The sequence below is a fragment of the Metopolophium dirhodum genome, chromosome 1, assembly GCF_019925205.1.
Source record: "Metopolophium dirhodum isolate CAU chromosome 1, ASM1992520v1, whole genome shotgun sequence".
Taxonomy (NCBI): Eukaryota; Metazoa; Arthropoda; class Insecta; order Hemiptera; family Aphididae; genus Metopolophium; species Metopolophium dirhodum.
In genome coordinates, this window is record NC_083560.1 from 128085585 (window position 1) to 128099512 (window position 13928).

At 29.7% G+C, this 13928-nt stretch overlaps 1 protein-coding gene across 1 annotated transcript; it reads left to right on the forward strand.

The window, feature by feature from the left end:
* The first annotated feature begins 4587 nt into the window (after positions 1 to 4587).
* On the forward strand, positions 4588 to 12978 carry LOC132934880 (myelin transcription factor 1-like protein). The gene is made up of 3 exons (XM_061001273.1): positions 4588 to 5117; positions 8733 to 9722; positions 11154 to 12978. The coding sequence occupies exon 2, from the start codon at positions 8745 to 8747 to the stop codon at positions 9705 to 9707; it is 963 nt and encodes a 320-aa protein (XP_060857256.1). The 5' UTR covers positions 4588 to 5117; positions 8733 to 8744; the 3' UTR covers positions 9708 to 9722; positions 11154 to 12978.
* Positions 12979 to 13928: the final 950 nt, after the last annotated feature.

The following is a 13928-nucleotide window of genomic DNA, read 5'->3' on the forward strand; positions in this document are numbered from 1 at the left end:
ATTATGTTAATATAATATATTAGGGAGACTAGTAATATATATATATATTTGTTTGGAATTTAGAAAGTGGCTAACCCTCCCCAGTCCCCGCCAACAGCGACTTCGTCGCTCACCACGGGTTAACATATTATTTAAAATATTTCAAGGTTTTCGGTTTAATTTCCGTTATTTTCACTTATATATTATATTATGTGTAACTGAACTCTTAAGTTCAAATTATACCATCAAATTCAAAGATGTACCTACTATAAAAAAAATCATAATATAATGTAATCAATAGAGTTTTTAGTACCTATATACTTATATTATATATTTTATAGAGAAATCATATAATCTAAGCACTTGAATTTTCGAAAACGTAATTAATGTAAATATATAGAAAACAAATTAGAAGACCAAAGTCTCTAAAGTTTAATAAAATAAAAGACAAGGAATTTAATTGAGTGTCTTCAATAACACAATAAATAAAGACTATAATAGGAATTTTAAACGCGTGAAAGACATTTTATGATTGTTTGATGCCCTATGAACAATATTCTGTATTATCAGTGAACTCTATATTATGGTCTACGATGGAACCTATACTTATTTTAAAAATTACTAAAACTGGATATAAAATATTTTAAGCTCGTGATATTCAACGGATCCACACGTCCATACATTTTTTGGTAAGAACCGTTTTGCAAAGGCAAGAATCAATTTAGTATGTTTGGCTATAATACTAAAGCTAAAAAAATTAATTTTCTCTTTAAAAATAAGAGAACTTTAAATGTGAAATGACTCGTTAAAGCGATATCGATACTAAAACCAGTATTCAACAGTCATCTGTTTTATTTTTATGGAGGAAATAATTTATTTTTGTATCTATAATTAATTATTGTAATAGTTTTTTCAAATTTTTCAAACTAGGTGATTGTAAATTCTACCGATACTTTTTTTTCTAACTAATAAAGAATAATTTAAATTCCACCGGTACGTTTTTTTGGATTGAATAACATGAAGGTAACTCCACCGATAGTAAAATACAAACTTTATAACTTTTAGTACCTACCTATTTAGCTACACATCAACTGTTTATTATTAACTGAATTTTAACTAGCTAGTGATCATTATTGATAGTTATATATTTTAATTTGCATGCGCTCACTAATCCAATTCATACACATAATAATATATTTTAATTTTTCAAAATTGTATAGAAATTGCCTATGTCGAACTCCCAAAAACAAGCTAACTATTTAAGATATTGGGACTATGTTATTGCTTAAGTTGGTACTAAGTAGGAAAATATATCACAAAATAACAACTTCTAACTAGCTACATACACAATATTCCAACAAATTTAATTGAAATACAATTTTTTAGGACCTTTATCAATTATTTATTTCGGCGTAGGTACAAATGTACAGTATGTAAAATTGCATAGGTACAACAAATATGTAAAAATTAATTATTTATTAGTGCTTTGAATAATTGTAATTATTAAAATATTTACAACTTATAAGCATACAGTTCATTCAAAATTGACCCAATCTCATTATTTCACTACCTATATACAAAAAAAAAAACATACCTAATATATTCAAATATACTCATAACCCATAGGTCCTATACATGATGATAAAACAATAGGTCATATGTTACACTAGTTACTTATAAAATTCTGTTGTTATTCAATTGGGCAGTTCACGGCCTCACGGATAAAAGGGAATAAGTCAATTTTGGCTACTTTTAGATTCTGAGCGGGGCGAAAGAATGTATTGTGTATTTACATTGATTATTTTTTCTGTTATTGACATTTATGGGAGTAAAAGTGATCCAAATTTCAACATCAATATTTTTTCTGAAAAGTAAATATAGTTGGTACTTTTAAAAGGATAAAGTTGAAAAATCCTGTTAATTTTAGACAGCATCAGGAAAAAAAAATTAAATGGTAATTTTTACGCAAAACCAATATTTGAATTGATGTTATTTTTTTGGTGTAACTAAAAAACTAATAACACTGAAAATTTTCCCCAAATACTTATAATAGCATTTTCCATAATGATAAAATTTTCATAATATTTTGAGCTAATTATTATATATATAAAAATATCTTGAGAAGTTTTTCGAATTTTGTAAATTTTTTTAAAATTATTTTCGATAAAAACTTTTTCAGTTAATAAAAAAACCTTGAAAACTTAATACAACCTTTCTTATAAGTTTCACTCATTCAAGTTCAAAAATATTAAAGATACATGGGCACAAATATTTTTTATATGAATTTAAAGTTCAAATGGTAACAGAATTCATCAAAATTTCGAAAATGTTCAATCTATTTTTCAGTTAGAATTCATAAAAGTTTCTTTTTTTTAGCTAACAATAGAAATTGTAATAGAAGTTTCCCCACAAATTTTTCTACCTTAAACAAAAAAAAGTTTACCAGAAATTAACATTATTTTTTTATGAGCGTTTCAATTTTTAGATTTTTATGACATTGGATTTCCACCGGTAAATTAATGAATTTTTATCATCAATTTTTGATATTTTATTGTAATTCAAAAACGAACAACCGTAGACACCCAAAATGTTCACCAAATGATTATTTTCCATGCATCGTAAAATGTTCAAACAATAATAGAAGATTCCCTACAAGATTTCTACCTCTACAAAAAAAAGTTCATTGGAAAATTACGATATGTAGTCATGAAATGTTTTCGATTTTTATTCATTTATTTTTTAACTATTAAATTTCAATATTTTTACAAGTATGCTAGGGTGACACAATGTCTTCGCTCAGAATCGTTTTTCGTCTATCATTGAATTCAAATACTTATCCATTACAACGACAAATACTGTACACTGTACAGCAGAGCGGTACCCACTTTTTTCTTTGTTATGAATCTTATAGAAAATGATATTATATTACCTTCAATGTAGTTTTTATACCCGAAATATAAGAAAACTTATATAATTCTTGTCTAATTTAGTTGTGAACTGTGAAAATCCGTTACAGTCAAATTTCATTAGAGATATTAAGAGAAGTATAACATAAAAAATAAAATATGAATGAATATCATTTTTACATTTCCTAAGCATTAAGCAACAGCTCAATACGTATAATGAAAAAAAATATCGATATCAAATTACAAAAACAATAAATCAAGAAATATTTAGATTGCAGTAGGTATGATGTTTGCTGTACCTAAGTATACCAATAATTGTATACGATTATACGAACGGCAAACAAACATGGGCATTTATGGAGGTAGATCTGAAAAGGAAAAATATTCCATGGCCGACACAAGTTAATAAAATAATTATTATACTCGACGCTTGTGAAATTTAATTAAAAAACGTTGTACGACGGTGCACAATGCACATCAGTAATTGTATTAGACATATTATCATGTACAAAATTCTCGAATAAGAAAAATAAAAACAACATTTCAATGAATATAATTATTATAAATTGTAAAAATAAAAAATTATAATAACAATATATTTAACAATAAGGGTGCAGTTGAAATACAAAAAAAAAAACAGTAGAAGAGCTCTCTCAGTCCAAGCACTGGCCCTCCATACATATTAGTTCAGTCTGAAATTTCGTAAGCTCACATCATGGTGTGGACGTGACAAACGACAGCCGAGGGCAACTTATGGCTTTGCGACGAACGTTTCGAACCGTCGTAACTCGTGTCATTATTACAGGTCCTGACACGCCATAAATTATAATAATATTAATCGCGCGGGCTGCAGTCGATGAAGTTATAGTTACCTACCTACTCTCGCCGGTCGCCGTTCGGTTTGCAATAATATTATTTTAATATTGGAAGTAGGTAGGTAGGTACTACCGGCGAAACGACTCGGCACAGTGTTAACCGGACCGGGTTAGACAGCTGGTAGGTCGTAGGTACTATAAATCGTATTATTCAAAATATTATGACAGTCACCAACACGTCGTGATAATATTGTTAAACGATGAGACTACAACGGCTACGACAAAATAGTACGGTGTAAGGTCCAAAATGCAAAATATTAAATAAACAACGGAGAACAAGCATAATTATATGTAGATTAGAAAGTATTAACGTAGGTAGGTACGTATAATATAATAAAGTTAGTAAAACATATTATGTATAATTAATGTTGTATCGCTGTTGTTTAATTCCAAAGTCTACACTAGGGAAAATTATAGACGCGGCTAGAGACTAGATAAGGTGGAGGAATAATTTCCGCGTGAAAGTTGGACACACTGAACCAGCCGGCAGTCAGCCGGCCGGCCGGCCTGATCAACGACGCCAAAAGGACGCGCAAGCGGCGGCGGCGACGCTGAAAAAACAAAAACCGCCGCCGTCGAGTCGGAGAACCGTTTGGTGCGTGTGCGTGTACACCCCACCCCGCCACTGCACCTAAAGAGGTGGGTGCGTGTGCGTGCGTGCGTGCAAGAGCGAGCAGCGTTAACGGTTGCGCGTGCGTGTGCCCGCTCTCGCGTATGTGCGTGTGCCCGCTCGAGTATGTGCGTACGCGTGCGCGGCCGCGTCTGTGCGCGTGCGCGCGATTCTTGTTTGTGCGTGTGTGTGTGTGTGTGTGTATGTATCCGATGTATGTTTGCGCGTGTGTATGACTGCGCTAGCCGTGTGCGTTTCGTTCAGTGTTGTTTTACTATCAATCCCAATCGGCTCTTCGTACAAGCGGCATTCGGTAGTTGTAGCAGCAGTCCGTTCTCCGTTTTGTGTTTAACCACTAGTCGACTATACGCGTCCCGTCGTCTTTTCGGCGAACGTCCATCGTATTAGCATTTATTTTGCTCTCCGGTCACCGTTGTTCGATTTTCTTTCGTCCGTCACCGCCGCCGTTTGCTATTAGCCCGGCTCGCAATATCACCCGTATCGCACGTGTTGTACGCGACCAAATTGTTTGCCGCCGTCGTCGTCGTGTCCTTCCCCCCTCCTCACACTGTGTGCCAGTGTAGTAGTAGGAAGTAACCGTAGCAGCAGCGTTGACACAGCTATAGCGGACGCGATTACCGCCGAAACGGTCGACCGCGGACAAGAAACAGTCTCGCCGACAAGTTGCATTTGTACGCGCGCGCATCAAGACTTCACCACAGACGCCGTCGTTATTATATCAACCGCGTAAGTATGTTTTTGGATTATTTCTAAACAACTTCTTTCCGTAGAAATTCTTTGGGTGTATGTTCTTTGCGCGTTACCAAACTGACGGTGCGGGGGGTGACGCCGTCGCCGCCACACTCGTTGTCGTACGAACGGCGTCTCGAAGAACCGTCTGCGCGTGGCATCCAATCGGAAATCGATTCGGCGGCCGTTACAATGTTGGCGTCTTTTGTCGCTACTCAGCAGGTGGTAGCCCGAAGCGTCTTTATGTTTACGTTATATAGTTGTCATTATTGTTGTTGTTGTTGTTGTTGTTGTTTGGTGTTTTGCGCGGGTGAGGGGGAAGAGGGTTTACGCGCGCGCGTTCGTACTCTTACGACTCGTGTCTGTTGTGTTGTGTTGGACCGATTTCCCACGCACATGGCCATCGACACTGGTGCCAGTTACTGTAAAAGCCGAGAACAGACTATTGTCACGTCACGTACAATTTAAAATACTAGAAAATTACTACTATTTCATAAATTATCTATCTGATTTTATGCTTTGTCTTTTACCGATGTTAATTAATGGATAGTTGATTGTTTATTGATTGATTATTATTTCACTACCTACCATTTCGTTTGCGTAAGTGTACTGTAGATAGTTGGAGGCTTTTGTACTGGTATATTTGTTATGTTGAATGGAAATACATTATTCTTGAAAAACTCCTATACCTTCTATTTAGTACCTAGGTAGATATAGTATTTTTATTTTAGTACCAATAATATAAAATTTTACCTATCTACTACAATTTTTTTTTTAGTTAAGTTATTTATAGAGCAAATTGTGTACATACCTATTTGTTTTGTGGGATATGGTAGTTATCTACGGTTATTTATTTCTGAAAATGTCTTCAGTTTGCCAGAAATAAAATACAATATAATTATTATCTAAGTTAAATGTTTTTTTTATTAATTATATTATTAAATAATTTTTTTAGTAAGGTACTTTTGCATGTTCTATTGTATTATGTATTAATTATCAAATGTATGTCGTAGGTACTTATTTTTAATAGATTTTAGAAACTGGATTGCTTTTAGTATTTTAATCACCTAGCTGAGTGTATGCCAGGCGACAATAGAAAATAATAGGGTTACTGATAGGTTAGATTTAACATGATTACAGTATACAATATCTATAGTATATAGTATAAAAAATATTTATAAATATATAGATTAGGTACCTAGCTTAAAACCTATGGTTAATACCTAAGTAATTAAATGTATTTAGAATCTTACTATATTATTTTTAATAACATTCTTTAAAGGTATATTGAGTGTCAATGATTGAAATAAAGAATGTAGGTATATGTTTTATTAAAGATGTAAAAAAGGGGGCAGTCATTTTGACCATATCGCGACTAACACTGCGTTAAGCCACTTTAATTAATACTTACTTATTAATTTTTTTATAGAATTGTTTTATAATATTATTTAAAACTTAAAGTAAGTTTATAACCTAAAATGCCTGTTTAATTGATTTTTGTACAAATTACCTAATATGCAATAATATTATTAACTACCTAACTAAATTGTGGTCTCTTTTTTTCTCCTTAGAATCAACATCTTTCTAGAATGCCTGTAACACTAATCAAAAATCCATTGCTATATAGGTTTTCTCTGTGGTTTTGATTATTTCTTCTTCCTAATTATTTTCATCTTCGCTCTAATTCATTGAATCGCCTTCTGGTATATGATCTTCAAGATTGACCTTAAAATAAGGATTTATCTACATACTTATACAATTATGCCAGGACCTTCCATTTTTTTATGTTCTTGAAACTGAGCTACTGCTATGTCTTGACATAAATTGTATCAGTCTATAATATTTATGTTGATATTTTTATAAAAAACTTGTTGTGTTACCCTTGTTTGGAATAGGTACTTCACTCTTTGACTGCAATCTGTGTATGCTACATAAAATAAAATTAAAGTTTAAAATAATGTGACCCAAGGTTTCCTAATGTTGTACGGCTTACAGAAAATGAGAATATTATAAAATACAGGAACATAATAGTACGTCTAGAGCAGTGAAAGAGGGTAAATACTAAGATAGTTATATCTTATTTTCAATTTTTCAATTATTTAATATATTATTTCCTATTTAATATTCTAATAAATAATTATTTGTATTAACCTTGAGATCAGCAAGAGTATGGTCCCTAAACCAAGCTTTGCGCAAATTTATTTTTCATTTGATTAATGTATTTGGTACTCGTTAAATATTCTATCAAATAATTTTATGGGTTAGTAAGTTATCCACCTAAATATACTATAAATATAAATAAATTATAAATATCTATTAGGTCGGCTTAATCATTTTGCAATTATTGAATTATAAAAAATTTTATTTATCAGTATTGATTATAAATATCTCACTGAGCTATCTATACTTAATATTTATAATCAATGATATTACTAAGGTTATGACGTTCATAATAAATAAACTCAACTGTTATTTTTAGAAAATAGATGATACCATATATTAATATTTAAATTTTTACCTGAGGATAGTGGTGTTGACCAACAATATATTTTTAATCTCGTTTTTAATTACCTAATTATACTCTATTCAGAATAAGATTGAACTACTCGGCCGACCAAAACACATTTTTTCTGCGCATCTCCACCACAATCCTGACACCGGTGAGAGCGTTAACACAGACGACCGACAATGGCCAACGTTGACTGTAGCCAATCACAGAAAGCATAGCCATCGCATGGGGGGCCAGGCACTGTTCGGCGGCTCAGTCTGCATGCGCGAAGCGGTTCAATCTTATTCTAAATAGAGTATAATATAATTGTTTATTTCTTCATTGTATCTAATTTCATTTCATTAAGTGCTTTTTCTCAAAACATGATTGAGTTAGTTGGTACTTATGTTAATTATTGTTTTCAATTATGCTACTTACATATTGATATTGTAATAGGTATTGAATTATCAATAGGTATAATTGGATAACAATAAAAAAAATATCAATAATTATTCATCTAAAAATCATGTAGGTAATCGATAGAATTATGCAAAATATACAATGTATGAATTGTTAAGCAGATATTTGTTGTCTCTGTCTTACAAGTTACTAACATAACAAATTGTACGCTCAGTAGATCACGTTAAGCTCCATTAGTTTAAAAATTAGAGTGAATTGACCTATTATAAAATTTATTAGTTAAATTATTATTTAGGACATCTCATACCTAGGCTTTTTATTATATTTTAATTTTAACACAAATTATAAACATCTTACAATTTATAATTTTAAAATACTCAAAACTGGCTTCAAAATTAAAATATTATAAAAAGCATTTGATTTTACCTAAATAATAATCTTACCTTTGAATTTTATAAGAGGTAATTCACTCTCATTTTTAAACTAATGGAGCTAAACGTGATCTGCTTAGCGTAAAACTTGCCATGACCGTGCTTGTAAGACAGAGACAACAAAATGTCTGTGTAGCATCCTCTTAAATACATTTGTACCCTATAAAGTATTCTTGCATATACTTTAATTTGGGTACCTACTTGATTAAAAATAATTTGATACTTCATGGTTATCTACCTACTTTTGTTTAATTATTCATATATTTTTTATAGGTACCATACACAATGGATCAAGAAGGTAATAATGGTAGAAGAAGGAGCTCAAGGTTGGCAGCAAGGGGAATAGTGACTACACCAAAAGCAGAAATTATTGTAAAAAAGACAGTTAAGAGTTCTGAAAAACCGAAACGATCAAAACGTAAGACAACTGAAGAAACTATTGAATTGCCAGAAGCTAAAAAAACTAAAACTGAAGATAAAACATCTTCTGATGAGATTGGTAACCCAGAAGAAAATGAAACTAATAATGTTGATGAAAATGATGTCTCTGGTATTTCACCAATGGATGTTGACAATGTTGAAGAAACTAATGTGTCACCACCATCTGATGTAGAGAAAAAAGATTTAAAAACTGTTGAAGAAAAGACTGATGTGCTGCTTGAAGATTCCAAAGATCAAGAAGCAGTTGAAAAACTTCCAGTCACTAAAGATGATAAAGATAAGGATAATAAATCAGTTGATGAAACTGAAGATGAAAAATCTGAAACTACAGAAGAGCTTATTAAAGTTAAAGATTCTGAAATAACCGAACAGCCAAATAATGATACATCTCAAGATGAGGCTAAACCAGGATCAGTAGCTTTGGAAAATACCAATGGCAAAAGCGAAGAAAAAGAAAAAATTGAGTCAGTAGAAGACATTGTAAACGATATTGGATTTTGTGTAGCAACTAAAGATGTTGTCACACCAAATGGTGATACTGATGAACAAGTGAAGTCCAATGGTGATGAATCTACCACGGAAATAGAGGCCAAAGAACCTATTAAAGCACTCCATGATGACACTAACCATGTTGAAGAAAAAGATTTAAAAGCTGTAACTGCTACCACTGCCATCACCACCAATAATGATGCACCAATTGTTGATCAAGTTGAAAAGGAGCTGGACAATGTTGTTGATAATAATATTAGTGCATCAGCTGATGACAATGCACCAAAAGTGGACCAATTATCAACAGTTGTGTCCTAATTTTTGCCATTATTCGTAAGTATCAATTAAAAAATATTAATGATTCTCTGACTAGACATATTTAATTATTATTTATTTTTTGTTACTGTACCTACCTATATAAAAAGATACTATACTACTATCTCAAAAAAAAGTAATACCTATCATTGATTTGGCAGATAAACAATGCAGTTGTAAATAATGTTTACTAGGTCAATAACTACTGTCGGCTAATTTTTTTGTTATCAGTGGTAAATGTACATAGACCATATACTAATAGACGGAACATCCAGGTAGGATGCGGGTGGGTGGTGTGGTCTTTCTTAGCGGAACACCAGTGATGTCATACCTTACAAACTAAAGCATTGTTATTAACGGTTAGTATATTCATTATACATCTAAATGTATAATGCATAGATCTATTAACTTTTTTAATAATGTATATTGCATAATGTACATTATAATTCCATTCTGATGATGTTTGATGGATTTAGTAGAAACAGTTAAAGACCTTATAGGGAAATAACGCACACGGTAAAATTTTAAATTATTGTTCAATCCCATAGTTTTTGTGAGTATTTGCGATATACTACTTACTATTTTGATCAGCGCAGCCATACATAACCGCTGGAATTAATACCATATTCCGTCTATTAGTTTAAGGTCTATGATAGACACAAAAAAGCAGGTAATATTAATATTGCCATATTGGCTTATCGTAATCGTCATGTAAAAGGTGCAAATGTTTGCAATTTTGTTTTTAATGAAATATGGTGCAGAGATAGATTTTGTCGTAAAAAAAAAGGTAAATAAGAGGTAAACAAATTTTTGTTTATAAATGGTTGCTATTGGTTTTAATAATACGATAAGTCTGTGTATTTTAGTACAGAATGCATTGAGTTTGAACCACGGTTTCGGTGGGCCAATGTTTTTAATTTTTTGATACTTTAGAGTAAAATATATACTTACGTAAGCACCACGCGGGGTCCGCGATCTACCATAGGTAGATTGCCTACCTGATAATATACTGCTCGCATAATCATAAGTGAATAAGTAATACTAAATACTATCTGTACTTGTTCTCATATTCAAAAAATAAAATGTATTATAACAATAAATTACGTTTATATTTATATAATATATTTAATCTGCGAGAAATAATTTGTTAATGAAAATAATAGTTACTGTATTAGTATTTTACTTTCTTCTTTGTTTATTTGTTTCTATTAGTAAGAAATGTTAAAATGAACTGAAATTAATTACCTAAAAAGTTAAAAATAGAACAATTTTTCCTTCTTACTGAACGTAGGTATAACAAAAGATGACTAAAATATGTTGAAGTGGTGAAAGGTAGCTTTTGTTTGATAAATTTAATTAATGAGTTCAATTTTATATTATCTTATGTAGACCATTTATTGATAGTTTTTTTTTAGATATTTTATTAATAATTTTGTGATTTTCTTACAGGTTTTATAATGAAGAACATTTAGACTTATATTGACTTTCTACTGATAATATATTATAACCGTGCTCAGTAGTTAACATATTCTTACTTTATTTCTTTCTTTTACATTATATACAATTTTTATAAATAAAAATTGTAGTAAATATTTGGAAATATAATATGTTAATTGTACTTTGCCAAGGCCATCACGAAAACTCATCATTTTTTTATGTAGAATTTATACAAAATTTATGTTGAAAAATTACTTATAATTTATAGTATTAAAAAAGATTTTAATTGTATTTATATAACTCAAAAAAAAAAAAAAAAGGAATAATATAATTTTGGTACTTATATTTTAAGCATATTTTTGGTTTGTATGTATAATATTGTCATTGTTTATTTTTTTATGTAATGAAAAACTTCATTTAGTGTCCATTTAATGACATTTTGAATTGTAAAATGAATACTTATTTCAGTTTTCATAATTTACTAATTACACTGGTAATTTTATTGACAAGTATTGATAAATTGCTAAAAAGTTAATCATTAATATTAAAAATAAACAACTCAAAATGTACTGCTAATTAATTTCTTTTAATTATTTAAGCAATCATTTTATAATTTATCATACAAGACGTGTAAATAATTAAAATTGTATAAGTAAGCAACATTTTCAATTTTATTTAGGAATTATTAGTGAAGTATCTTATATTAGAAGTGTTTTTCTTTTTAAATTATTAAATAAATTATCATAATATTCAGTGTTTTTTTTTCTGTACAAAAAGTTTAAAATTTATTTAATATGGATGTGTTTGTACTTTTTGTTTGAAATATTATTTATAAAACATTTTTGTTGTGATCTTGAAAAAATGAGTATTTATGTCTTATTTTAAAATCTATATATTTTTACCTCTCTATATTATTGTTTTACCAATTTAATACTGATGTGGGACCTAAGGAAGGTACCTTAGATATTGTATTCCTAAATATTAAAAATATATTTGATGTAAAGTAGTAGACTTTCATGAATTTGTTTTTAAAATGTATTAAGTTCAGGCAATTTTTTGCAAGTTAATTTTAAATGAACTTTTCACTATGCTCATAGTACATGTACTGAAATTCTATGGATTTCTAATCTGTAATTTGTATAGTGGTGATTCTATGCAAAAATGTTTATATTCCTTTATGAAAAATCAACAAATTTTATCATTTTTGAAAATTTATTTAGAATTTAATTAGTTTTTATTTAAAATGCATTTATTTTCAGCTATATTTGATTTAAATTTTAACTACATGTATATTCAAAAACCATTTATAATCAATAGTTATTGATCAACTACTATTAATTCTCTACTACCAGTAGTAAATAATGTAATTCAAATTATAAATGTAATACTTATAAAATTTATATTTTACATACCCCCTGTGCGTGCTCCCCCTACATATGTGAGGGCTACGGAACTCATAGTTATTGTTAAATATAATTAATTGCATTGATTTTACTTGACAATACTATGTGTATAATTAATGTTAAAATGTATTTTATTTATATTTATGAATTGCATTATTTAAATTAAATTTATAAACTATAACTTGAAGAGTAAAAACCTTAAAATGTAACTTTATGTATACAGTTATACCTATACTATTGTATAATTTAATACATTGTACATTACTGTATCCAGTACCTGCCTACTAATAATAGGACTGATATAATATTATCAAGGCAGATAAACAATATTGTTTCTCAATCTTGATGTGAATTATTTTTATGTTCATTATCAATGAATATTAGTTCATATTTTGTTAATTCGTTAATAAAATTATCTATCATTTTTATTTTTATTTCTTTCATTCGTTTAAATGTAATTGAAGTTAAAATTTGTTAAGTTAAAATAAAAAATTACGTCCATATAGTTTTAGTTCATGTGATGTCTTAGTGAACATTTTGAACTTCATAATTCCCAAAAAAAACCTCTAAATTTTACATAGAGTGTCAACAATGTATAAGTAGACAATTAGGTGTTAAATTATGCTTCTAAACTTTTAAATGTATTTAAATTACAACTCAATATAAAATAGTATATAGTACCTAGTTCTAAAAGGGCTAAATTTTTAAGAGCTGGTACGAGAATATGAGATTTAGTCTTGAAACTCTTGAGTCCCTGTTCAAAGTAAACCAAAATTAAAAAAATGTGGTTCCACAGTTATTGTTTAGGTCCACTGTTAATTTATAAAAGGTTTTCTATATGGTTATGCATGGTACAGTATACCCAACATCTAAATTAGAAATTTATTTAAAATTAATTAATTAATAAATTGTTATCACTTACCTGAATGCTCATGTCTGGACCTCCGGTACTTATAGATAGGTATACTGTATATATGGCTTACCGTACATCTATTTTTACAAAGTTCATAACTGCAGAAAAAGTCAATCATGTTATAATATAGCTAAAGGTTTATACCGCTCACATATTGTGTTGTATCCATCCCACACTCTCACATACTTATAACATGGCACATTTGTGCTCAACAGATCCAAATGTCCAATAATGTGTACTAAACTTTTACATTAGTGTGAATTAACCTATCATCAAACTTAAAGGTAAAGAATATTTATCTGTTTTAACAAGAGTTCTTTTACGATATTTAAATTTTTTAAATCTCAAATGAGTTATAAAGACTTATATTTTACATACCTACTCATAATGATAATTTCATGATTAAAAATGTAAATACCTACCATAAAAATACTCTTGAGAAAACGAGGATTATGTTCTTATCTAGTTTGA

Excerpts from the sequence above, each read along its gene's own strand:
- LOC132934880 (XM_061001273.1), top strand. The coding sequence starts at position 8,745 with ATGGATCAAGAAGGTAATAATGGTAGAAGAAGGAGCTCAAGGTTGGCA.